We start from the raw sequence: 27,845 nt of genomic DNA, 5'->3' as shown, positions 1-27,845 counted from the left end.
TAAATAACTGAGTTTTGTTGGAGTTAAAATTTACAAGCCACTATGAGCCCCAATATGTTACATAAGTGAGATCAGATTCAAAATCGACTACCTGTTCTAAGCAATCGAAAAGAGAAGGCTTTTTGTCAAGACAGGAGTATAAAGTTGAGACTTCAGCAAAAGGAGCTACTTTAGATGTAAGGTTGTCAGGAAGATCATTAATGTAGATAAGAAACAAAACAGGTAATTCAACAATGTAAAAATGAGTACGGTGCTAAGGATATAAAATTTAAAAGTACAGTGAGCTAAAATGTTAAGATGAAAGTGGAATGTTTAGATAAAAAAACACAGAAAAATTTCCCTAAAAAAGTTATATTGCATGTGCTATTCATGATATTATCTAGATCTTCAAGGCATAAAAAAAATTATACCGATTAACTTAGAGCTTTGGATAATACTTCACTCATTTATAAAGTGATATATCACAATACATAGGGAAGATCACTTAAGGCAAAATAAATCCACCTACAGGAATAAAATTTTGTGTATCTAAAGCTATCATAAATAGAATCTACAAAAGTTTTTTGGGTAATCTAAAATTAAATCCTAATGGTTGGTTTCTGATATGTCTTCATATTTTCCTAACATACACAATTTATAGTCTTCAATTTCATGCCCTTTTATTCTCCTTTTTGTTTTCTGTTAATTTGCAAACTTAACAGTAAATTATTAATATCATCTTTTTAAAATTTGAATTATGTATTCTTAACAGTAGTTACTAGAATCTTTGTTAGTAGTAAATTAAAAAAAAAAGTTCTAATGTTATATATATATATATTATGTATATATGTGAACTTGTTAAGTAAATGTAAATGTCTTAAAGAAACTTTTTTTTGTTTAGTTGTTACTCGTACCCTGGAAAAAAAGTCATTTTCACTTTAAATGTGAAAACAGGTGTTACAGAAAGAAGTCAACCAGTTTCTATTGGACATGGTTGTGAATACAAAGGTTTTAACGATAAATTTTAATTTTATAGATAAATTAAAGAAATTCTTAATAGTTGTAATAATAATTTATGAATTATTAAATTAAATTTTATTACATAATTGTATTAAATTTAATTATGATAAATTAATTATAGTTATTTAATATGAATATATATATATATATATATATATATATATACATATATATATATATATATATATATATATATATATATATATATGTATATATATATATAATGTATATGTATATACAATATGCCTTGTAAGACTGCAGGACATCAAACTTGTAGAATTTTTATTTAAATAACTAACTTGAAGTATACGCTTTTTTAGGCAAAGGCTAGGAGATGTCAATTTTGACTTAACTCACACCCTGACTTGGAGCTCTTGGTTGAGTAAAGGCTAGAGATAGGCTTGATAAAAATGCTCCTCTCAGGCTAAGGGCGGATAAATAGGGGGGTCCTCCCCTCTTCTCCTTTAGATATTTTGTTAATAATTTTTTTTGTTTGGTAATTTATATATTTAACAAAGCATGTTATTTAAAAATGGGAGTAAATTGGGGAGGAAGTGATAAGAAATTTTAATAACTTTGTGTGGCACAAAAAAACTTGAACTGTTGGGATATCAGTATGACATAATTGCATAGTTTACAGTTTAGGATGTTAAATGCTGAATCTTCTTGCTCATTGCATAGCTTTTGCTTGTGTATCTATTTTAATAACTAGGTAACTCATTTTATCATCTCTAAATGAGGTTACAGCTCTAAATCTTTATATTCTGAAGCTTGCTAAGTTTTATTATTCTGAAGCCAGCTGGTTTCCCAAACTCCGTGGTAGCTAATAGCGAGGCTGATTCTATCAACAGCTGTAAAATGTCATAGTACTAGTAGTGCCATATTGCATAAAGATGGTGTCCCTGCTCATACTTTTGATAAGCCTTGTCGAGGCCACATTTGGAGCCCTTTGTTACAGCTTAGGGTTTATTAATAGTAATGAGACAAATCCTTGGACTAAAAGATAGTGTACTGAGTACTATCTGTACTTTGTGTCAAGTTCTTTAACAAATCCAAAAATGACTAAAGTATCATAAACTATAAAACACAAAAAACGATCGTCATCATCAAGTTCTCTAAACCTATGATTCACTAATATTCAAAGAAACTTTTCTTCTGTTGAGTCTTATCGGTGGCAAAGTTCACTAGACCTACTTGCTCTCTGCGAGACTAATTTGAGTTCAGCTGTCTCATCTTGTAATCTTACTGTTGATGATTATCCTGCTTTAGTTTGTAAAGACTCCAGTAGTCACATGCTTGGCCTGAGCATTTACATTTGTAAGATTTCATCCATTTGTCCGAAACTAGCTTTAAATCCACAAAATATTTTTTTATGTGTCTTTGTTTACCAACACTTCATTTTATCACCTTTCTCTTCATTCTATATCGCTCTCCTTCATCTCAAGACTGCACTCTTTTCAATGTTATTTCTGATCAAACTGAACATGCCCTTGCTCTTTGTCCATCAGCCAATATTGTTGTTGTTGGTGATTTTAATGGTCATCACATTAAATGGCTTGGTTCTAGTGTCCGTGACTCTGCAGGTGTTAAGGTCCTTAACTTTTGTCTTTCTCAATCTCTTTCTTTTTATCACAAATAGTTAACTCTCCATAACACTTTCTAGACAATCCAAATCATTTACTTTCTCTACTCCACTGATGTCTTGTTTCTGATCCTAGACAGTGCTCAGTTTCTCCACATTCACCCTTAAGTGCTTCTGATCACCAAAACAAATATACAGAAGACAGATGTCTGTTTAATATTGCTAGAAACTATTGTAAAAAGGTTTTATCTACTGCCAAAGCACGCAATTTTAGGTAACAAAATCTTGTATTTCATCTCAAAAATTAGGCTCAAGAAACTTCTGGAGAACCTTTAACAGTGTCTGTAATAAGGTCAAATCTGTCAGTCCACCTCTCTTGCATGTTTGTTACCTCACCTAAAGACAAAGCTGATTGTCTGCTAAGAACTTTTCATCAATCTAATCTTTTGATTCCACCGTTCCAATAGTCTTCTTCCTATCATAAGCAAGTTTTTTGAGTCTTTAATCAACAAACCCTTAGTCTCTCATCCTGAATCTAATAACTTACTTTCTGATCATCAATATAGATTTCGATCTTCTTGTTCTACTACTGATTTATTAATGGTATTAATTGATAGGTTTTATTTTGCATTAGATAAAGGTAAAGAGGTTAGGGCTATTGCTCTCAACATTTCTAAATCCTTCGATAAAGTTTGGTATGGTGATCTTCTCCTTAAGCTCTCTTCTTACTGTTTAATTTTATTAAATCTTTTATCTTACATCTACAGTGGCATTGTTTACTGATGATACTATAATTTATTCTTGTCTTGTAAGAATGCAACACTCTTTGATTGCTTGGAGCGACATTTCAGCTTGAAAAGGATCTCACTTCTGCTACAGCATTGGGCTCTCAGATGCTGGTAAATTTTAACTCAGATGAAACTCAATTTTTTTTAGCTAATCGTTATCGCCACAATCTAGATGTTCCTTTATTTATTAATGGTAATGTACTCAATAAGTCAACTAATCTTTGTCTCTTAGAATTAACTTTTATGCTTGATCTTTCTTGGAAACCGTATATCAAAACTAATGTAAAATTACCATCTGCTAAAATTGCATCTCTTTATATTGCTTGCCACATTCTTATTCCAGATTCTATTCTTTATCTATATAAATCTCAAATCTGTTCTTGTTTGAAATATTTACCAATTGTTGCCCTATCTGGAGCAGATTTTTGAATGATGCAAAATGATGGTGCAAAGATGCATTTTAAGTTTGTTGAACCTGCTCTTTCAATCAACCTTCAATCATAGTCACATAATCATAATATTGCCTCTCTTTCTCTTTCCTATAAATACTATAATGGGCGCTACTCTAAAGAGCTAGCATCTCTTGTGCATTGCTAGCATCTCAACTAAAATTCATTTTTGTGTCACTTGTTATTCAAACCTTTTACTCCGAAAATTCTTATTTGTCTAGATTTTTTCCTCATCAGTTCTTTGGAATACGCTCCTTTCATCTTGTTTTCCTGTTTCATATAATTTAGAATCTTTTAAGTTGTCTGTTTATCATTATCTTGCTTTATAAACTTCATTTTTTTTTTCGAGTAACTTGTAACTATAATAATGGTTGCTTGCAGCCTCATTGGAAGTAAAAAAGACTTAAAAAATAATAATAATAAAATGATTAATTGTTAAAGATTAGTTGGGTTTTTAGCAACTTTTGTAATTTCTCAATAAAAATTTATTTACATACACCTAGATATAGTTTCCTTTCATTTATTTAGAAGTTCTTCAGGTTTTGGGTATGATATAAATGTAAATTTTTTATATGTGCATAGTGGGCATCTTTTGGAAATAATTGAGTAGGTACAGGTTTCAAGGGTATAGTGTTCAAGATAGACATTTGAAAATAGAGGTTTCATTTGGTTTTCAAATTAAATTTCTAATTAAATTTTGAAGTATAGTACATGTATATCTGAGTATATATATATATATATATATATATATATATATATATATATATATATATATATATATATATGTATATATTTTCAAGGGTCAAGCAGCCGACAAACAGAGCAATCTCTGGCGATATTGAAAAATTGTTTAACTTTTAACTCAATTTCCTTTTTTATAAATACATCATAACAAAATAATCACATAATAATTACTATTTATTTAAGAGACTGTTACATATAATCACATCGAAAATATAAATTGCGTATAAATTTAAGTAAATTGTTAATAACAACTTTTGTCACTTCATTTTATTGTTTAAAACAATAAAATGAATGGTCAAATGGTTGTAAGTCAAATGGGTTACTCACAATACTGCTATTTAAAATTTAATATCAATATATTTTTTATATCAATATATTTCGCTCACTTTTAAGCAGATTTTACTAGGTGATCAAAAAACTTGATTTTGCCATGTGTTCCAGGCCTGTTGATCTTTTTTTGCATGTCATGTGTCAGCAACTTATTAAGCACTCTTGAAATATGGTCAAGGACAGTCAACCCTCCTTCAAGCATTGTTTATCGTGCCTAGAAGGTTTAAAAATACCTTTTACAGGCGTGTTTCATGAGCGCGGTGCGATTGCGCCCGCTTTATCACAAGCCCTGCACTTGATGATGTTTGGATATTTGTTTCTTTTGTACTCTAAAAATGTGTAGAAACTTGATACAAAAGTCATTTAAATAACATAGGCATAATTAGTTTTTAGCGGTGGAAGGGGCTTTAAAGCTGATTTAACAGCAGTATCCGGGTTATGTTGTGCCTAAAATATCTAAATATTTTATAGATAAAAATTACTAAACAAACTATCTAAACTGTTCCAATAAATAAGACATTACCGTTGACTCAGAACAAAAATCTGTATCAAAATTTGAGTCTTCTGCTGCTGTATGAAGTGGATGGATTAAAAAAAGTTTGGATAAAAATTTAAAAAAAAAAAATATAAAAAAACCATAAAAAACTAAATAAACAGAAGATATAAAAATATCTATAAACATAGTTTTGTATTTTATATTTACATAAACTGGAGGCAGTTGTTGTCTATCTAAGCCATGGACCGGGTTGAAATAATTTTGTATAAAATTTATTGATTGTTTTTTCATTTCATAAACTAACTTTAAAGTTTCTTTCGGGGTATCATAACTTGTCACATACTACAAAACTAAAACCTAAATATATATATATATATATATTCACAACATAAATCTTTGTATTGTAATTATTTTTTTAGTCTTTCGAATCCTTCAGGATTCCATCCAACAACATCATCAGCATGAACAATTGATATTGATTTATCAGATAAACAATAAATTAAAACATATTTTTGACTGATGCACTCCATCAGATATTTAAATTATTACTAAATTATGTAAAATAAAAATCAGTAACAGTTCAAAATTATTATCAACTAATTTTGATGATACAATAAAAAAAAATTGAAGTTGAAAGAAAAAAACGCTTTAAATATTTACTGTAATTTTTAAATGCTTGAAATATTTACTGTAGCATTATATTAGTAATAACGGGTGATGCGGAAGTTATCGGACAAATCCTAATTTCATTATTTGAGCATAATAATTAGTTTTTGTTGTTTTATGCGTAGGCATAAATGTTCTATAAAATATAAACTTTTATATTTGAAACACAATAATTTAAATGAGGTTAAATGCAGCTGAACGAGAATTTTTTCTAAAGCGACTAAAAATGTTTTTTGTAAATAAACCTAATAAAAAAAATAAAAAAAATCGTAAATCATTTTGAAAAGGAAGGATTTGCTCAAAGTACAATATATGATAACCTAAAAAGACTTGAAACTGTTCAATCGTTTTCTGATAAAAAGCACCCTGGTTGTCCCACATCCTGGACTAGAGAAAAGAAAGCCGAATCAACAAGACTTGTCAACAATTGAAAAGGGGTCAGTCAGAAAAAAATAGGTATTAAATTCGGTGTAAATCACTCGACAATTGGTCGTCAGTTAAAAAAAATGAATATTAAATATAGAAAAGACTCCAAAATACACTATAGAACAACAAATAAAGGCAAAGAATAGAAGCAGGAAACTAGTTAACCAACTCTATAACACAAAATCGCTTCTAGTCATCGATGATGAAAAATACTTTTGTTTTGCAGGGGACAACATGCCTGGAAATTCCGGATTCTACACAAACAACAAAAAGACATGCCTAGAAAGTGTTCGTTTTATAGGAAAAGAGAAATTTCCAAAAAAATTAATAATCTGGATAGCCATATCTGACCGTGGTATGTCCGAGCCATTGTTTCACATTTCCAAGGCTGAGCGATCAATTCATCAATCCATATTAATGAATGTTTAGAAAAACGACTTCTTTCATTTATTCACAAGTATCATGTAGATTTTAACTATTTATTTTGGCCAGATTTAGCAAGTTCTGATTATTCTAAAGATTCTCTAAATTGGATGGACCAATATGTCTATTACGTTGATAAAGATAATTTAGATCTTCCTATATTTATGAACGGTGATGTACTCGATGAGTCACCTACTCTTCATCTTCTAGGATTAACTCTTACTTCCAATCTTTCTTGGAAACCATATATCAAATCAGTTGCAAAATTAGCATCTGCTAAGGTTGCATCTCTTTATCGAGCTCGCCACTTTCTTACTCTGGATTCTATTCTCTATCTCTATAAATCTCAAATCCGGCCTTGTATGGAATACTGTTGCCATATCTGGGGCAGATCTTCTAATGATGCCCTATTGTCTTTTAGACAAGGTGCAAAAACGCATTGTAAACATAGTTGGACCTGCTCTTGCAGCCAACCTCCAACCATTATCACATCGTCGTAATGTTGCTTCTCTTTCTCTTTTCTACAAATACTATAATGGGCACTGCTCTAAAGAGCTAGCGTCTCTTGTGCCATCTACTAAAATTCATTCTCGTGTTACTCGTCATTCAATTAAGTGTCATCCTTTTTCTGTGACTGTTCCTAAGTGCTCCAAAAACGCTTATTCGTCTAGTTTTTTTCCTCGAACATCAGCTCTTTGGAATTCGCTTCCTTCATCTTGCTTTCCTGATTCATATAATTTGCAATCTTTTAAATCATCTGTCAATCGTTATCTTGCTCTACAACCTTCATCTTTTCTCTTACAGTAACTTCCAACTTTAATTAGTGGCTGCTTGCAGCCTTGTTGGAAGCGAAGATGTTTAAAAAAAAAAAAAAAAAAAAAAAAAAAAAAAAAGAATCCAATCCCCCAAATGTGCCTCAAGCACGACCAATTGAAAATTTTTCGGGACATTTGGCACAGAAAGTTTACGAGGGAGATTAGCAAGCTTCAACAGAACAAGTTTTGATTGATCGCATTAAACTAAAACTACAAGAAATTGATTTAAACTTTTTACAGTCGCATGTGAAAGGCGTCAGAGCAAAATTGAGATCAATTGCAAATGGTGGTGTTTTTTCATATAAAAAATAATATATTTTTATTAAAAGATAAATGCTTTATTTAAAAATAGTAGTTTGTTTTTTTATTTATAAACAAGTTATTCACGTTTTTATTTTGTCAGATAACTTCCGCATCACCCATTATTTAATTTTAGTGCAAAATATTAAAACAGTACTGGTTCTTTAACATACTTTGTTAAACAAAAATTCAAATTGTTTAAGTATTATTATATTAAAATATTTACAACATAAAATCTACTATGACATGAAAACAAAATTATAATAACATTAAAATGATTGACTCATTAAACAAAGTCATTGAGAGTCAACCCTTGAATATCTTATTTGCAAATGGTATAATAATGTACTCATTGCCATTATTAAAACAAATACATTTATTTACAATCTTCACATCAGTTATAATGGTATTAGACAGAGTATAGATACCTATACCAATTTAAGTGGAAGGATAAGGATAAACAATTACCATGCTACGATTGACAAATTACATCTTTTTTATTAAATTATTTTTTTATTATTGAATTAAAGCTTTTTGACAATTACCATGCCTTGATAGACAAAAACCATGCTTATTAAAACAGCGCATTTTTACAAAAATCATTTTGTAAAATGTTTTTCTTCCGAGTTTTAAAATTCTGTAAAATTAAGTTAACTAAGGGCTAGCCCTGATTTTGCCCTAACCAATCCCTTATTAAGGTTTGCCCTAAACAAATCTTTATCTTCAAAATTGAATAATATAAACTAAACTTTATCAAAAAAGTAAGATAAGCAATTATATGTATATTGATTAAAAAAAAACTTTTCAATAGAGTTTAAATTTGGGGGCATTGCCTGGCCCCCAAATTTAAACTCTATTGAACACTGCTGAAAGCAGAATTTTTATTGAAATTTCATTAAATTTTAATAAAAATTTTAATAAAAAAACATTAAATAAATTTTCTTGGAGCCAAGTCTTGAAAAATTTTGCCTGACGGCAAGTTGCCATATTGTGCATGAAAATATCCTACTAATTTGCAAAACTGATAATCACTTTCTTGTAAAAGTTTGTAAAACTAACTCAACTGTTCTCAAGCCATTGAAATGGCTAAATCTTAAAAACTATATTTCCTTTACAGCTACTGTATCATGCTGTTGGTTTTTGAAGTTGTAATTTTATTTCATTTCAAAGGATTTTCCTGACCTGGTGCTAATTGTTGACTTAATGCAGTGAATGAGAGTGAATGATATCATGAACACTTGTCATAGGTAGTTTCAAATGTGCAGCATTAGTTCAGACTTGTCATCTTTCATTAGAAGGTTTACAACTTTTAAGTGCAACTTTAAATGAAAGAAAACATGTCTGACACATTTAGTAATTAATGTTGTAACCATACTTTCAGATAATAATGATTGAATTATGCATAATATTATTGTATATAGAAATATAAAATATATTCTTATTGGTAGTGTTAAATGCCTGGTAAAATCTTGTGATCTTAAGGATGCTGAATCATACTTTAAAATTCCTAGTTAGCATTCAGGGTTGGTTATACCAAACTTATTCAAAACGGCACTTTTATATGATATTTGTAACAAATGTAAGTAATATTTGCATATCAAAACACATAACATATTAAATATGTTATGTGTTTTAATTTGCAATAGAATATATTGTTATATATATATATATATATATATATATATATATATATATATATATATATATATATATATATATATATATATATATATATATAATAAACACATTACATAAAGTATAATAAAACTGATACATGCCAATATATATACAACAAAGACCCAAGTTGTGCATTTAGAAAATCCAATTCAAAATGAGTATAACAAACTTTTTCAAAAGTTAAACACACTAAAATCGTAAATATGAACACTGCTGCTTTATTTGTTAGACGCTGTCATCAACAATTAATTGTTAGACGCTGTCCACCAACAATTAATTGTCAGACGTTGTTCACCAACAGTTTATCTACACTGAAAATGATATCACTTTCTAATTTCACTTCATTTTTTATCAAAGGCCCAGAGGTGGAGGTAGATAAAAAATATTTTTTTAATAAAGACTATAAAAATTATTTATTCCGACAGCCAGATAGATTTATAATAAATAAAAACAAAATTATGTTTCTAGCTAATTATTAAGTAATAATGTGTAATTTTAAAATTGGCAAACATCCAACATTTTCAAGTACCTATACAAAGTCAGTAATATCAAATGGTTTTCATTTAAAATTAAGTTACCCCCATGAAAATTCCTAAACAGCTAATGTAAAAGTTGTTTTTAATTTGATATTGAATATATTTTTGAATAAATTAAAAATTTTGAAGTTATGAAATAAGTCTTTTTTTTTTTTTGAGTTATTTTTAATTTGGAGATGAGCTGAAAATTTGCATTTTGACCTTTAAAAGCCTTAGTTAATTATATCATAATACAGCTCTTGGAATTATGTTGAGTGCCGACCTGCCAACCTCAAAATGTTTGAGGTTGGCAATTTTTTGTTGACTTCGTTTCAATTACTTATGGTAATACCTTTGTATCAAAACTTTTTGCCAACCTAATGATGACTTCTAAAAGATAAAGGTCAGCAAGTTATTGCCGACCTAATTTTTCCTTATTCCAAGGATTGCATAATATCAACATTGAAAATCCAAATTTAATCAAATCTAATCAAAGTTTCTAATCAATAAACATTAGGAACAAGACCCCCAAAATAAGAAAATCTTTGAATTTTCTTCAAGTATATCTGATAAACTATTTTTTTACTTTTATCTAAAATAAATTATTACTTGAAATATTTATCAAAAAGCACCAATTAGTAAAAAATTTGTAAAGTTATTTAAATGTAAAAAAATCATTTTTTCTTATAAAGAGCAAAAAAATATCCTTCCAAGAAGTCCTCAAAATGGTTTCTATGGGTTCTCAATCATTGGTTATGGTTTTATTTCCACAACTTTGCCATTTGGGCCTACTGTTAGTGGTCTACCATGCCCTTTGCACAGTTTTAGTAGTTTTAGAGTCCTGATCTCTTCTTTAAATCTTTTTGCTTCAACAAAGCTAATTTCACAGTTTCTATAAAATTGTCGTCTACTGATTCCTGTGAAAGAAGAATCCACTAGAAATCCATTGGTTGCAACAATGTTTTCAGGGAATGCATTGCAATGGATGTTGATCCACCACTGAACGATATTAAGTTGTCTGGATTTGCAACTTCAGATTTACATCCTAAGTTTCTGAGAAGGGCATATTTTATCTTGCATTTATCAGTTTGTTAAGTCTGGATAGTTTCACCCAGAATTTTAGAGAAGTTTATTTAACAGTTGGTTAAGTGTCTTGATGATTTGATAGAACTGCTGCCAACAAACAGTCTTTACTATTTCTCCTGCATGCAGTATATTTATAAATGTTAACCACTGAAAACTACATGTTTTTCAATTTTGTCCATCTGAACTAGAGCTTCACTCAGATACTTGTTTCAAAGCTTACCACAAAAGACTTAATTATTTATTGTAGTTTTCTTTTTCTTTTCTTTTTTTGTGGACTTTTAGGCTAACTAACACAATTAGAAAGATAAAATGTTTCAAATTTTGAAAGTGTGGAATTTATTTTAGGTTTTCTTAAGACACTAATTAAATCTCTCTTAACTATTATTTTACTGCCTCACTGCAAAACTATGGACAAACTTTTATAAATGTATATACATTTCAACCCTTCACCTTTCACAATCTTTCACATTTCCTAGAAGCTTGTAAGACTCAGTACACACATTAAGTTATAAAATAATAATTCCGAAAAACCCTTATAGTTCAGAAGTTGTGATTTACCGCATGTAAATAAAATTATTGTAACAATATTTGCTATAAACAGCCCAATAAAAAATAAATATGTGTGTGTGTGACCACAGGATTCAATTTAAGCATTGTTGTGAGCATAAGATTCCACTAGTTCAAACATCTACTGACTATTAAGGTAGTACATGCAGGGAGTGCTGCTACATTGACTAAGAGTTTAAAATTTGCAAATAATTTTTTATATTAATTTCCCAAAAAGAGAAAGACCAAAGTTGGAATTTCCCTTTTTGGGACCTAATGTTTAAAATTTTGAGCTACCTTTAAATAGAACTTTCATAACCTAGTTTTTGAAATCCAGTAACATTTTATTAAACTCAGTAACATTTTATTATACAGAACACAAAAAGAGGATGTGTGCAAACATTTTCAAAATAATTTGTTTTAATTTGCACTCTAATATATATCCTGGTGACATAAAGCTGATTTATAAATAAAAAATTCAAAATTTAATGAAAAAAACTTATAATAAATGCCCTTCATATTTAGATTGTATATGTCCAAAATATCTTTACTTCCAACAAGACTGCAAGCAACCACTATTAGAGTTGGAAGTTACTTGAAGAGAAAAAATGAAGTTTATAAAGTTTGCAAGTGAATCAGAAAACAAGATAAAGGGAGCAAATTCCAAAGAACTAATGTTTGAAGAAAAAATCTAGACGAAAAAGAATTTTTGGAACATTTAGAAACAGTCACAGTAAAAGGATGAGACTTAATTGAATCACGAGTAACATGAGAATGAATTTTAGTAGATGGAACAAGAGGCGCTAGTTCTTTAGAGCAGTGCCCATTATAGTATTTTTAGAAAAGAGAAAGAGAAGCAACATTACAACGATGTGATAATTGTTGGAGGTTGGCTGCAAGAGAAGGTCCAACTATGTTTACAATGCGTTTCTGCAACTTGTCTAAAAGACAAAGGGTATCATTCAAAGATCTGCTTCAGCCCAGCTAACACACGTCATCTGGGGGACATCTGTCAGATGTCTCATGGACTTCCAGACATCCCAAAGATGTAATAATTACTTGTTAAATAGACTCTGATAAGCACTTGTTTGATTTTGAGAGTATGGACAACAGCTCTGGAGAACACCTCTGCAAGGCTTTAACAGGTGTGTTGTTCGAACAACAAGCTGTAAAAGAGTCTAAACAGGAAATCAATTTAGATACAGAAGCTGGAGTGATATAAATGTCAAACAATGGATCCTCCTGTTTTATCAGCTATATCAGGAAAGATGTAATTAGTGGAATCAAGAATGAAAAGTTCTTAACAAACAATTCAGCTTTGCCTTTAGATAAGGTAACAAAATCTGAACCTTGCAAGAATAACAAAAATGACAGATTGGCCCTTTTAATAGACACTGTTAAAAATTCTCCAAAAGTCTCTAGACCCTAATTTTTAAGATGAAATACAAGATTGTGTGACCTGAAAATAGCGTGCTTTTGCAGTAAATAAAACCTTTATGCATTGGTTTCTAGCAATAGTAAACAGGCAACTGTTTTCTAGAGATTTGTTTTGGTGATAGATATGGAAGTAATATTTACAGTTGGAAATTGTAGCAGCACATTGAGAGGTAAACCATGGAGAAGAGTGAGGCTTGTCTTAGAATTGCGGAGAGAGAATAAAAGATTCCTTGCCAGCCTGAATCCAAGAAGTTACATAAGAAGCGTATTTGTTAGCAGGAAAATAAAAAATGTCTACTCAAGTGCCATTGCAATAAAAAATCATGGATAGTATCCTACTCAACTTTAAGATAGTTGTAAGAGATACAATAACAGGGGGATTCTGATGAAAAGGAAGAATAAGATAATAGTTTTAAAGAGATCAGAAGCACCTAAGGGTGAATGTTGACAAACTGAACACTGACTTGGATCAGAAACAAGACATAAGTCGAGTAGAAAAAGTAAATGATTTGGATTGTCTAGAAAGCTTGGAAAGTTGACTATTAGTGAAAGTTGACTTTGCATTTAGTGATAAAATCTTTTTGAAATATTTTTCTGTAGTTAATATGAAATGGTAGTGTGGTAGTGCTGGGTTAATAGACAAGTAATAATATATTTGTGTTTTTCAGGTACTGTTCTTCATGAAATTATGCATGCACTTGGATTTCTTCACGAACATACTCGAAGAGATAGAGATAGTTATATCAAAATTAACTGGAATAATATTGAAGATGCTGAGAAATATAATTTTGGTATGTATAGTCACGAGCAAGCAGAGACTTTAGGATTTGGGTATGTTATATCTATATTTACTGAATATTCACTAGTTTCAGTTAAGTCAAGTTTAACCATTTTTTAAAAATAGTTACATGGTTTTAACATATGTTTGAGAGGATAGTTAACATATGTTGGGTAAAAATCTTAAATTGTGGTTCTTTATTATTAGTGTCAAAATGCCTAAGTGGGCACTTTTACCAACACTGTTAAGTTCAGCATTATTATATAGAGATTTTAAATCTTCATTACTAACAACATATATTTTTTAGGTTCAATTTTTTAATTACATCTGCTGTTTTTAATTTATTCTATCAACTCTTTTCTGTTTAAGATACAATCTTGATTTTAAACTCATAGATACAATCTTGATTTTAACTCATAGAGACAATCTGGATTTTAAACTGTCAGGTCAGGTTTTTTTTTCAGGTCATTGTCAGGTTTTTTTTTTGTCAGGTCATTTTTTTTTTCGTCAGGTCATTTTTTTTGTCAGGTTCATTGTCAGGTCTTTTTTTTCAGGTTCATTGTCAGGTCCCTTTTTTTTCAGGTTCATTTTCAGGTCATTTAGTCAGGTTATTGATTTTAAACTAGATACAATTTGTCAGGTCAGGTTATCCTGCTACTTGTAACATGTAACCCTGTACAATCTGCTTTATGTCCTGCTGCCTTGTAGGATACGCCTTTTTAGGAAAAGGCTAGGAGATGCCAACTCTGACTAAAAACACCCCCTGCCTTGGGGCTCTTTGTCAAGTAAAGGCATGTTAAATGCATCTGACTACTGTCTTGTAGGAAGCCTCCTTGGCAAAGACTTAAGGGGTAAACAGATTCTATCTGTTGAACAGCCTCGCACCCCTTCTTTCTATTAGGCTGGCGCAGATATATTTTTAATACATTGTTTCCAGTTTAGGATATTAAATGCTAGATCTTCTTGACTCAATGCATGGGTTTTGCTTGTGTCTCTGTTTTTATGACTAGGCAACTCATTCTATTATCTCCTAATGAGGGTACAGCACTAAAACTCAGTTTTATGGTTCTGAGTCTGGCTGGTAGTCAGGTTTCCCGAATTCTGTGGTAACTCTCAGAGAAGCTGATTCCATAAACAGCTGAAAAATATCAAAGTATTAACAGTGCCATGTTGCGCATGGATGGTGTTCTTGTTTGTACTTTTGATGTGCATTGTCAAGGCCACATTTGGAGCCCTTTGTTACAGTTTGGGGTTTATTAATAGTCATGAGGCAATTGCTTGGGCTTTTGAACAGTGTACTGAGTACTATGTATATACGCTTTGAGCCAAGTTCTTTAACAAATTTAAAAATGAATAAAGTACCAAAAACTATAAAACACAAAAAACCATTGTTATCACCAAATTCTCTAAACCTCATTCATTAATATTCGTGATCTTCAAAGAAAATCATTCACTAATTTTCGTGGTCTTCAAAGTAACTTCTCTTCTGTTGAGTCTTATCTCTTGCAAAGTTCACCAGACCTACTTGCTCTTTGTGAGACCAATTTGAGTTCAGCTGTCTCATCTAGTGATCTTAGTGTTAATGGTTATCTTCCTTTAATTCGTAAAGATTTCAATAGTCACATGCTTGGTCTGGGCATTTACATTCGTAAGAATTCACCCATTTGTTGGAAAACTAGGTTTGAATCCAAAGACTGTTCTTTTATGTGCTTTTGTTTAGCACCACTTCACTCTATCACCTTTCTCTTTGTTTTATATTGCTCTCCTTCATCTCAAGGCTGCACTCTTTTTGATGTTATTTCTAATCACATTGACCAAGCCCTCTCTCTTTATCCATCAGCTAATATTGTTGTTGTCGAGACTTTAATGCTCACCACACTGAATGGGTTGGCTCTAGTTTTAGCGACTCTGCAGGCATTAAAGCCCACAACTTTTACCTTTCTCAATCTCTTACTCAAATAGGCAGCTTTACAACTGCTTTGCAGAGACTTAAATCATTTACCTTCTCTACTCGACTTATGTCTTGTTTCTGATCCTAGTCAGTGCTCAGTTTCTCCACATTACCCTTAGGTACTTCTGATCACAGTTTGATCTCACCAAAACTATTATCTCACTCATCTTCATCATCTGAATCCCCTATCATCTTACAACTACCTTAAAGCTGGCTGAGACTCTTTCTGTGATTTTCTTTGTGATGGCCCTTGGGTAGAAATCTTTCGTCTTCCTGTCAATAAATCTGCTTCTTATATAACTTCGTGTATGGCATGGCATGGCATGGAATCTTTTATTCCCTCTTGACGATTCCAGGTCAAGCCTCACTCTTCTCCATAGTTTTCCTCACATTGTACTGCTGCAATTGCCAATCGAAACCATTACTTCCATATCTATCAGCAAAACAGTTCTCCAGACTGATGGTTTCAAGCAGTAATAAACAGACGCCTGTTTATTACTGCTTGAAACCATTGTAAAAAGGTTTTGTCTAATGCTAAAGCCCGCTATTTTCAGGTCATGAAATCTCGTATTTCATCACAAAAATTCGGCTCTCGTGACTTCTGGAGAATTTTTAATAGTATCAATAATAAGAGCAAATCTGTAATTCCACCTCTCTTGTATGGTTTAGACTTTGTCACCTCACCTAAAAACAAAACTGAATTGTTTGCTAAGAACTTTTCAACAATATCATCTCTTGATTCCAATAGTTGCGTTCTACCTGATATAGCCGTCAAACAGGGTAATCCATTGCTTGACATACGTATCACTCCAGCATCTGTATCTAAAGTGATTTTCTGCTTAGACTATTCTGCAGCTTGTGGCCCGGACAACATACTTGTTATAGTCTTTCAGAAGTGTTCAACAAGTGCTTATCAGAGTCTTGTTTTCCAGCCTGCTGGAAAGCAGCATCTGTTATCCCTATTTTCAAAAATTTTGTAGAGCGATCTGAGTTGTCTAACTGTCGTCTCATTAGTCTTCTTCCTATCATAAGCAAGGTTTTTGAATCTTTAATTAACAAACACTTAATTTCTCATCTTGAATCTAATAACTTACTTTCTGGTCATCAATATGGATATTGATCTTCTCGTTCTACAGCTGATTTGCTAACAGTAATAACCAATAGGTTTTATCGTGCATTAGATAAAGATGGAGAGGTTAAGGCCATCGCTCTTGACATTTCTAAAGCTTTTGATAAAGTTTGGCATGCTGGTCTTCTCCATAAGCTTTCTTCTTATTGTGTATCTGGTAACATCTTTAAGATTATTGAGTCCTTTCTTTCCAATCGAAGTATAAAAGTTGTCTTCGATGGACAGCACTCTTTTCTTATTCTGTAACTTCACGGTTTCCTCAAGGTTCTATCCTTGGCCCTATACTCTTTTTAATTTATGTTAACAATCTTCCAGATATTCTCACATCTAAGGTGGCATTGTTTACTGATGGTACTACCATTTATTCTTGTCATGATAAGAAGCCAACACTCTCTGATTGCTTGGAGGGGGCATTTGAGCTTGAAAAGGATCTCACTTCTGCTACAGCATGGGGCTCATTGTGGCTGGTGAACTTTAATTCAGATAAAACTATATACATTTATGAATGGTGATGTACTCGATGAGTCATCTGCTCTTCATCTTTTAGGATTAACTCTTACTTCCAATCCTTTTTGGAAACCTTATATCAAATCTGTTGCAAAATTAGCATCTGCTAAGGTTGCATCTCTTTATTGAGCTCGACACTTTCTTTCTCCGGATTCTATTCTCTATCTCTATAAATCTCAAATCTAGCCTTGTATGGAATACTGTTGCCATATCTGGTGCGGGTCTTCTAATGATGTCCTTTCTCTTTTAGACAAGGTGCAAAAACGCATTGTAGACATATTGGACCTGCTTTTGCAGCCAACTCTAACCATTATCACATCGTCATAATATTGCTTCTCTTTCTCTTTTCTACAAATACTATAATGGGCACTGCTCTAAAGAGTTAGCATCTCTTGTGCCATCTACTAAAATTCATTCTCGTGTCACTTGTCATTCAATTAAGTCTCATCTTTTTTTAATGACTGTTCCTAAATGCTCCAAAAACTCTTATTTGTCTCGTTTTTTTCCTCAAGCATTAGTTCTTTGGAATTTGCTTTTTTCATCTTGCTTTCCTAATTCATTTAATTTGCGATCCTTTAAGTTGTCTGTCAATTGTTATCTTGCTTTACAATCTTTATCTTTTCTCTTCCAGTAACTCTAATTAGTGGTTGCTTGCAGTCTTGTTGGAAGCAAAGATGCTAAAAAAAAAAAAAAGATATAAAAAAACCTTGATTTTAAACTCTTAGATACAATCTTCATTTTAAACTTATAGGTACGATTTTGATTCAGTAATGCATTATGGTAAAAAGTATTTTTCAAAAAATGGGCAAAATACAATAGATGTTATTAGCGATCCAAAAAAGTACATTGGTAATAGGCAGCAGTTAAGTACAATTGATAAATTGCAGTTAAATCGATTATATGTAAGTAAAAATTTTATTTTTGAAAATTTTTCTACTATATTTTATATTTTTTATTTGTTGAATAAACAAGAAAAAACTTTTAATAATATTCAACATGCAATCTTTCATTTTATGTTAAATTTAATCTCTTATAAAGTTGTTCATAAACTTTTTACATATTTATATGTATAAATATACAAATAATTAAACTTTACACACAAACTTTAAAATATATTGTCAAAATTTTCTGTATAAAAAGATAAGCTCATTGAAAATGTATTTAATTATTATTATGTTTTATCTGAATTGAAATTCTAATGCTAACTAACTATAAATAACTAACAATTAAAGGGTGCTGAATTTCATTGTGTTTAACTGATACTACTATTAAACTGAATAAGTTTATATATTATTAGAAGAAGTTTCAGAGGTTTGCTACTATTAAAATAAGTAAGTTTATATATCATAGGAAGACGTTTCAGAGGTTTGCTACTATTAAACTGAATAAGTTTATATATCATAGGAAGAAGTTTCAGAGGTTTACTACTATTAAACTGAATACTTTAGTAGTTTTCAGCATATAAAGCAAAATTTTTCTGCATTGAACTGAAAAATTTCATTTTAAAACATTTTTTTGACAGAAATTATGTATCCAGGTGCAGTATTAGTTCATTCAATTTGTGTGCAATTTTTGTTCACTCAACTTGTATGCAATGTTTATTCATTCAACTTGTGTGCAATATTTATTCATTTAACTTGACTGACAAATTTGTGGATCATATGTTATATGGATCATATGATCATATGTTATATCATAAGTTATATGGATTTATTTTTTTCAATGATTTTTTTTTAAAACAGATTTAAAACTTATTTTTTTTAAATTGACATTAAAAAAGTAATAACCTCAGATGGTTTGTTAAAAAAGCATTTTCAAAAAAATTTTACACTGCATTTATTTTATGTCATGGTTTCTTTTGTTAAAAATGTTTACAGTATATGAAAAAAAAAAAAGCTTTTCAACACTTTTTTACTAAATTAGCTCGATTCAGAAACTTATGTTAATGTATTTTGCATTAAATAAAAATTGAAAAAATGTATTGTTTTTTACATTTATAAAAATGCAACGACTAAAATGTTTTTGACACTTTTTTTGCTTAATTTTTAGACTTTTTTAATGCTTTTTTATGCAATCAACTTTTTAATGCTTCTTTATCACTTGTTGACACTTTTTTGATCTGTTGTATGTCTATTTACAGTGGTCCTCAACAAACTCAAAATTGATAAAAATTTGGGGTTGCAAAAAATGGAAACTGTTTGTGGATCCTATTAGAACTTTATTTATACATTACAAATCTGTTTAAATAAAATTCGAGCTGCTTGTCTGAGATTATTAATCAATTTTTACTTCAGTCATTAAATTAAAAAATATATTTTTAAATTAATTAAAAATTAAAGGCCAAAACTCTACAATTTTGTAAAAGTTATAATGTTGTTACCAATTAAAAATTACTACAGTTAGTTGCAATATTTAAAAAGTTATAATAATTCTACAATGAACAATAGAATCACACATCTACACAGTTTAAATATCAGCGATTCAAATCTCAGTGATTAGTGATCCGCTTGCTTAGTGTATTACAATTAAAAGAAGTAAAATATTGTTTTAATGAATATTTTTAATGTTAAATGTTTAAAAAAAACTGGATTTCAAACAGCAACAAAAAAGAAAAAGAAAAAAAATACATTTTAAATGTCTTGAACTAAATTTCACAACAGCTTTCATTAAATGCTCCAGATAAAACACACCAGTGATTGTATTAGTTTGATATCATGACCAATTCTTAAAAGTTTCTTTATGACTCTCTTGCTTGTTTAGAAACATCTCCTTTGTTTTGAAACATCTCCTTGTCCATAATCTGATTTTAGTTCATTAAGACATTGTTCAACGTCTTCAAAAGTTATTTGGATTTTGAGAGTCTCTGATAGAACTGTACCCTGGAACATTGTCTTTAAAACTTGCACTTATATAATTTTTGAAAAACTTTTTTTATTTCCAGACCTTTGGCAACATCATACATTACTTATAATAATGGTATTAAACATAGAAACAAAAGCAGGATAATTTTACCAAGGATATCAGCTCCAAGAAGCTTATCTGCATGTTGAAGTAGTTTCCATTTCCTTCAAATATTTCGCCCTAAACAGTGTATGATTTAACTTAATTTATGATGTTTTTCGGTAAAAAATACTTTGTAAGTTGTTTTAAAGTTGACTTAGTAATTTTTTTGAAATCAGTTTCAACTTTAATGCCCGTGACATGGCCTTTTCTCTGCCTAAAATTAGTAAAATTTCTTTTCAGAAAACATGATTGACAAATCCTCGTATCAAATGTAATTCCGGTAGAGAACAATTAATTATAACCAACATACAATTCGGTTTATAAAAATCTGGAAGATTCACTGTGCTCATGGTCATCTCTTCTTTTATTCCTCCATGCAGAATGAAATTTTTTTTTAATTTATATTAAATATGTTAATTATTAAATGGGTAAATATATAGATAACAAAAATTTATTTAAAATAAAATATTGTTTAATTGAACCTGCAGTAACAATTTCTCAGATCTATTTTTGCAAATCTGCACATTATTGTTCAAAGATTCAGAAAGTATATTGAAATTATAGTTTACATATTCTCTTCCTCTTATATCCTAATCCTTTAAGTGCTTTTAATATAGCTGTATAGGTAGGGAATTGTTGAAGTGGTTTTCTGCAAACCATTTAATACAGCAGTATAGATAGGGAATTGTTGAAGTGGTTGTCTGCAGACCATTTAATATAGGAGTATAGATATAGAATTGTTGAAGTGGTTGTCTGTAGACCATTTACTACCGAAATAAGTTTAAAACTTACTACAAAAACAAAAGGTCTAGTCTTATTAGGTTAAACAGTAGTTTTATGTTTTCTAAGATTGTTTAATTTGAAGTACTATACAAAGCATTATCTATCCATGAACTCCTGTTAAATTTCCTTTTCTGCTAGCTGCAAACATTCAGAATAAGTTCTAATTTTTTTATTTTATTTTAGCAATGTGCAGCTTCTTTGAGGGCTTAATATCTTCAGTTTCATCTTTGATCAATTCACGATTTAACTCTGGATGATAACCTTCTGGTGAAATTGTTGCACAATTTTTTAGAAAGACCTGACCTTGTTTGCTGTCATTAAAAGTAAACAGTTTTACTTCTGAGAAATTGTATTACAAGTTTCAGAATAAATTAAAGTATAAAAATGAAACATAAACAAAACAATGATACTTAAATCTCTATTTTTTTATTAGTCTCTCTAGTGTTCGTTACTGCATCCACAGTTTCTTGTAAATTTTTCCAACAAATATATTATTTTTTTCTTCTTATTAGATTCACCCTCTACATCAAAAATATCTTCTGTAATATGATATAAACTCTTCAAAAATTCAGATTTTTCTGATGTTTATTTCTCTGCAATATGCAGGAGTAGCCTTTTTACCTATAATAGGATCTAATTAAGTTACTAATTTCTTCATGACATTTGAAGATATTTCAATGAAGATAGTTCAAGCTTTCACTTAAAATTTGATTATTTTCGATTATCAGGTTTTAAAACAACTTGAGATTTGTATCTGGCTTTTTAAATAAAGTTCCAAGCAGATGTTTTGTTTTTTTTACTTGAGTCTTTGTGATTTTCTACCTTGAGTAATGAGTAATTAGCATACAAGTAAATCATTGTCCTCGGGGTTGATGACCTAAATGCCTTGCTAATATATATATATAGCAATTGGATTGCTAATCTCATCTGCTCTGTTATATTTCATCAATGGCTTCATATTTTGGCAATTTTTTATTTTTAATATTTTTGTCATGCTCATTCAGCATTATTTGGTCGGTACCACATATGCTGATATAATATTTGCTGCCTACTTTATCAAAATGTGAATTTATGTGCATTTTTATTTGCTAATATATTTTATTATTATTATATTTGTTGCCTACTTTGTCAAAATGTGAATTTATGCGTGCTTATATTTGTTTATTTATTTTCATTATTTATTGTTATAGCAAACTGCTGTGACTTAATTTCAACAAATTTTTTTCCATGTAGTGCACAAATTTTTAATCCATTCATGATTCATATCTATTATTGATTTTAATCTATTCATGGTTCTTCATAATTTGCAGATTTGTTTTTGGCCTTCAATAGTATAAAAGTGTTAAAAAAATTTTTTATAGTTTACCAAAAAATATGATCAAAAGATAAGAGTTATTTGTTGCAAAGGAGTTCTGCTCCATTGACAGAGGGTTTGGGATAGGGTAGCAATCTTTTATTTCGTTATTCTTTATTTTTTTCTTTTTTTATTCTGTCAAAGCTGTATGCTACAAAACTAAATAAAACGAGTAATTAAAAGTATATATATATATATATATATATATATATATATATATATATATATATATATATATATATATATACATATATATATATATATATATATATATATATATATATATATATATATATATATAATATATATATATATATATATATATATATATATATATATATATATATATGTATGTATGTATGTATGTTTGTATGTATGTATGTATGTTTGTATGTACATATATTGTAGTTTTTTCTTGTAATTAACAAATCAATAAACAGCAATAATCTTTTCTTCTAACTAAAAAACTCTTTTTACAAATTTTTTCCTCCATATATATACCCTATGCTTTTCCTAAAATATCCTTCCAAACACCGTCATAAATCACCGCAAACACATATTTACAATTATTATTGGTAAAAACTATTAAAGCTATTAAATCCCTAACGTCATTAAATGTTCTAGAACTTTCCGGAATTACACTCCTCCTTGATCCTTACGGATCATCCAAATAGCAATCAAAGTATTTCGAAGGCATGCTTCGTTCCCGACCAATCCGTCGCAAAAGCATGTCGATTTCTTGGGGTCTAGCTTCAGCTTCGACATTTTCCTCGTTTGTCTCTAATACATCTTTAACTTGCTCTCTTTGATTTTTAGCGTTCTCTTGACCAGTTTCAGTATTCATCTCTATTTCCACATCAGGGATAATGCAGGACTGAGTATCAACCACACTTTTCCCTCATCACCACACACAGCCCAATTACCACAAGCAGGCTCGCAACGTTCCACCTCAGCAAATATTTCTTTAAGCACCCACTTAATGTTCTCATCACAAATTTCATCGTCCCAACCCTTCGTCAGACCAACAGCTTTCCTCTTTAAGAGACTACAAATCACTCGCAGCTAACCACACACGGGTAAATGTCCTACCAACTGTCCACAGATTGAAAACACAACTCTCCTGGTTAACTTTTGCGAGATAGCATCAACTCGATTCCCTCTGGACCACATCAGTTTGTTACCAACCTTGCGCACACATAATCCTAACACACGAACTCCATTATCACCAATCTGCTCACCTTCTTTACTTTTTAAACCATATTTTAAAAAGTGCCTTTTGACATAATCAAGACTCATCACACTTTCGTCTATTAAAATGTCGTCTACATAAGCGGACGTTCCACTCTTCACTAATTCGTTTTGATCAATGACGGCACTCACAACAGATTTCATGATCATTGGCGCAACATTCAATCCGAAACCAAGTCGTGTTAAACAATACCTTTTATTTCGAAACACCACTGTTTAGAAGGGCCAAAGAGATTTATCAGTTTTTAGTTGAAGATAAGTCTTGCGTAAATCAATAATTGCTGGTTTATTATGCATTCTTCTCCATTCTCTAAGCTTTTCAACACACACATCTGCATCTCTCGTGTATGTCTCAATGAAATTGTTAGCTTCTCTCCAGTCCAGAACAGGTCAGATTTTGTTGTCTTTGTTTCTCTGAATGACAGCCATTAAAGGAATTTGCCCTTTGGGCGGCCCCAATTCATTTTCGTCATACTCTAACAGCCACTTCCGATCAATCCAATCATGTAGTTCGTTTTCATAGTCTGCTCTAGCGTATTATGGAATTCCGTACTGTGCCACTTTATTATGCAATCGGTTGGGGCTTTCTCCATCTCTCCATTTCCGCTTGACTCTCCATTCAACACCATTAAAAACTGCTTCATGATCTTTCTTTTTTATTTCGATTTTCTTGACTTTGTCCTTGTTTAAAGCCGATGCTCCACAGTAACTTAATCCGAACTTCGCTTTTCCCAAAGGAGAAATGGACACTCCTCCTAGTAATTTAATGGAACTCATTCCGAGCATCATATCAACTCCAAAAAGTTGGAAATCCACTAAAATAACTTCATCACATGCTTTAATGCCATCAACCTCAAGAATCACGACCGCTGACCCAGTGCACTGATGAACCTTTCCTTCAAACGTTACTACCTTTTGAGAGTTTGAGTACCTATATTGACTTTTAGGCAGGAAATTTTTATTCAAAATTGTCTTCGAACACCCTGTGTCTACTAAAGCTGTCGCAACCATACCTTTAACTTTCAAACGAATAACATATAATGTGCTCATTCCACCGTTGTTCAGGAGCGAGGTAGCTCAGATTCCTTGTTCCTGCAATCGTTTCCCTGCAGCTTCCAGCACTTCGATGCAATGTGTCCTTCCTCACCACATTTAAAACATCTAACAGTCTTCGGTGACAAGTTCTTCGCAAGCAAACAATTCTTTGATTCAAACCTTTGCAGTTGTAACACACTAACGCGGTTTTTGTAGCATGGCGTCTAGATACAGCGCCAACAGCATCACTGTCAATCACATTTGCACAGTTCAAAGCAGCTCTCACTCTCGGTAACATTATATCAATCGGGTCCATTACGGCTCGAAATCTTGATGATAAGACTTCTGGCAAACCCACAACAAACGCCAAACGCACAGACTCCTCTGGTAATTTAGCAAGATAGGCTAATCGTCTTACATCAGCCAAAAACACGTCGGCTTTTTCTCCGTCACATAATTTTCGTTTTGTAAACAGTTCATATGCAGTATAGGCATCTACAGAAAACGCCGCTAATAACACACGCTCGACTTCCAGTACATCTTTTTTATCTTCCGCGGTTATATATATATACATATATATATATATATATATATATATATATATATATATATATATATATATATATATATATATATATATATATATATATATATACATATATATATATATATATATATACATATATATATATATATATATATATATATATATATATATACATATATATATATATATATATATATATATATATAAATATATATATATATATATATATATATATATGTATACAATATATACTATATGTATATTATATATATACATACATATATATATATATATTTATATATATGTATATATATATATATGTATGTATGTATGTATGTATGTATGTATTTAAAAATAATATATTTTATATAATATATTTAAAAAGTTTATACGCAGCCTACTTTATCAAATTCAGCATATATACAAATAATTTAAAAATGTATTCTACAAAATAGAGTGCTCCATGTTCTTAAAAGAACGGAGTAATAACAAATTAGTAGCAAATCACTTAACAAAAGACTCATCAGAAAAAAGAAAATTTTTTGGTTTCCAACACTATTTATTTGCGACACTATTCTTTTTTTTTTTTTTTTTTGCAATGTTAGACTGTTTTAATATGAGGAATGGTCTTGCAAAACCTGATAATTCACTTTTTCAAAAAATCTGACTTGCGCACACCACTGGATAGCTCTTGTAATTTTGCATTAGGAAAATAATTCAGGACATGCAGAATCCAATATTTCCATCACAAATTAATATGCATACAATAGTGTTTCAATTACAACTGCATAACAAACAGATTTTCTGAAAACAGTTTTTGCCAATTATCTCGAAATGACAAAAAAGTGAATTATCAGGTTTTGCAAGTCCACTCCTCATATATTCGAAACAATTTCAAAGTTCATTTTCGACACTATTCCTGTCACCCGTAAATAGATATTGTATTGTGAATTTTATTTTATTTAGTGTACTAAGGAAAACATTTCAAAATACAATAATATGGTTAAAAAGAGCAAGAAAGTTATGTGAGTGTTTTTTTTTACTTTTGCCACAACATGGTTATAAATATATAAGTTTTTTTTTGTAAATCTTTAGCATGAAAAAATGGAAACATGTGTATTTTATATATATATATATATATATATATATATATATATATATATATATATATATATATATATATATATATAATATATATATATATATATATATATAATCTTTTTATAGAAGCAGAAACGTTTATGCACCTGCTGAAGCTACGATTAAAGAGGGAAAATTTTCATGCAGTTAAAATGAGTTTATAAGTGTCGATTTAGAAATTATTGAAAGGAGTTTGCAAAAAGTGGAGTTAAATGGTTTGCCTTAATACGCGTTCGTATGTCTAATGTAGCCTGATTTGTAAACAATAATTTTTTGAAAATATCAATTTTTGTTTACTTTTCATTCAAATTTAATATTTATATTGAGTTATCGCAGTTAATGTTTTAAATAGTAATAATACATAACTATTATACAGTACTGGGCGAATTAATTGCATCAAATCAAAAACTTTATTCTTTTGAAGCGCTGTGCATTATTATAAATGCGCATTATTTCTAATACGCTTTTATTGAGTTATTTAGTACACAGCAAAATCCGTGATTCTTGTTTTAAGCAAAAAAAGTCTTAAAACTAGAAAAAAAAGTCTTTTTTTTTTTCTTTTTTTAAGACTTTTTTTGCCGCCATGTAAGAACTTTTTTTTTTAATTTAAGAATGTTTATTCTTAAAATAAGAACTTTTTTTTCTTGTTTTAAGAAATTTTTTTTCTTAAATATTTTTTTTTCTTGTTTCAAGAATTTTTATTCATAAAACAAGAATTTTTTTTTGTTTCAAGAATTTTTATTCTTAAAACAAGATTTTTTTTTCTTGTTTCAAGTATTTATATTCTTAAAATAAGAACTTTTTTTCTTGAAACGGCAATACTCCTCCCACAGGCTACTCATCTGACTCAAACGAGTTTCTGTTGAGTTTTTATTTTTAAATAAAATAGAATTTAGGTGTAAAATATAATGTAAATTGTGTATGCCGTCATGACATGGGCGTCATAATCCATGTCCATTACATAATCACCTTAAAGGTGTGCTTGACTTTTATTTGCAATCATATCTTGATTTTATTCTAATAGGAGACTTTAATATACAACCTTCAGGAAAAAAAATGAAGGAGTTCCTTCAACTTTATCAATGTAGTAA

The 27,845-nt window shown here is 30.1% G+C and overlaps 1 protein-coding gene across 3 annotated transcripts in view; it reads left to right on the top strand.

The window, feature by feature from the left end:
• The window catches only part of LOC100208049 (high choriolytic enzyme 1), a 64,955-nt gene extending 37,892 nt beyond the window's left edge, over window positions 1-27,063 (top strand). For all 3 annotated transcript variants that reach the window (XM_065818717.1, XM_065818718.1, XM_065818719.1), the window contains exons 6-10: window positions 881-987; window positions 13,948-14,110; window positions 18,396-18,546; window positions 26,581-26,639; window positions 26,842-27,063. In XM_065818717.1, the coding sequence (XP_065674789.1) occupies window positions 881-987; window positions 13,948-14,110; window positions 18,396-18,546; window positions 26,581-26,639; window positions 26,842-26,905 (544 nt within the window). In that variant the 3' untranslated portion in view covers window positions 26,906-27,063. The remainder of the gene's footprint in view (window positions 1-880; window positions 988-13,947; window positions 14,111-18,395; window positions 18,547-26,580; window positions 26,640-26,841) is intronic.
• The last annotated feature ends 782 nt before the right edge of the window (window positions 27,064-27,845 follow it).

Source organism: Hydra vulgaris, chromosome 15 (assembly GCF_038396675.1).
Source record: "Hydra vulgaris chromosome 15, alternate assembly HydraT2T_AEP".
NCBI lineage: Eukaryota > Metazoa > Cnidaria > Hydrozoa > Anthoathecata > Hydridae > Hydra > Hydra vulgaris.
The sequence above is the reverse complement of the archived record's forward strand: the minus strand, read 5'-3'. Positions and strand labels throughout refer to the sequence as shown.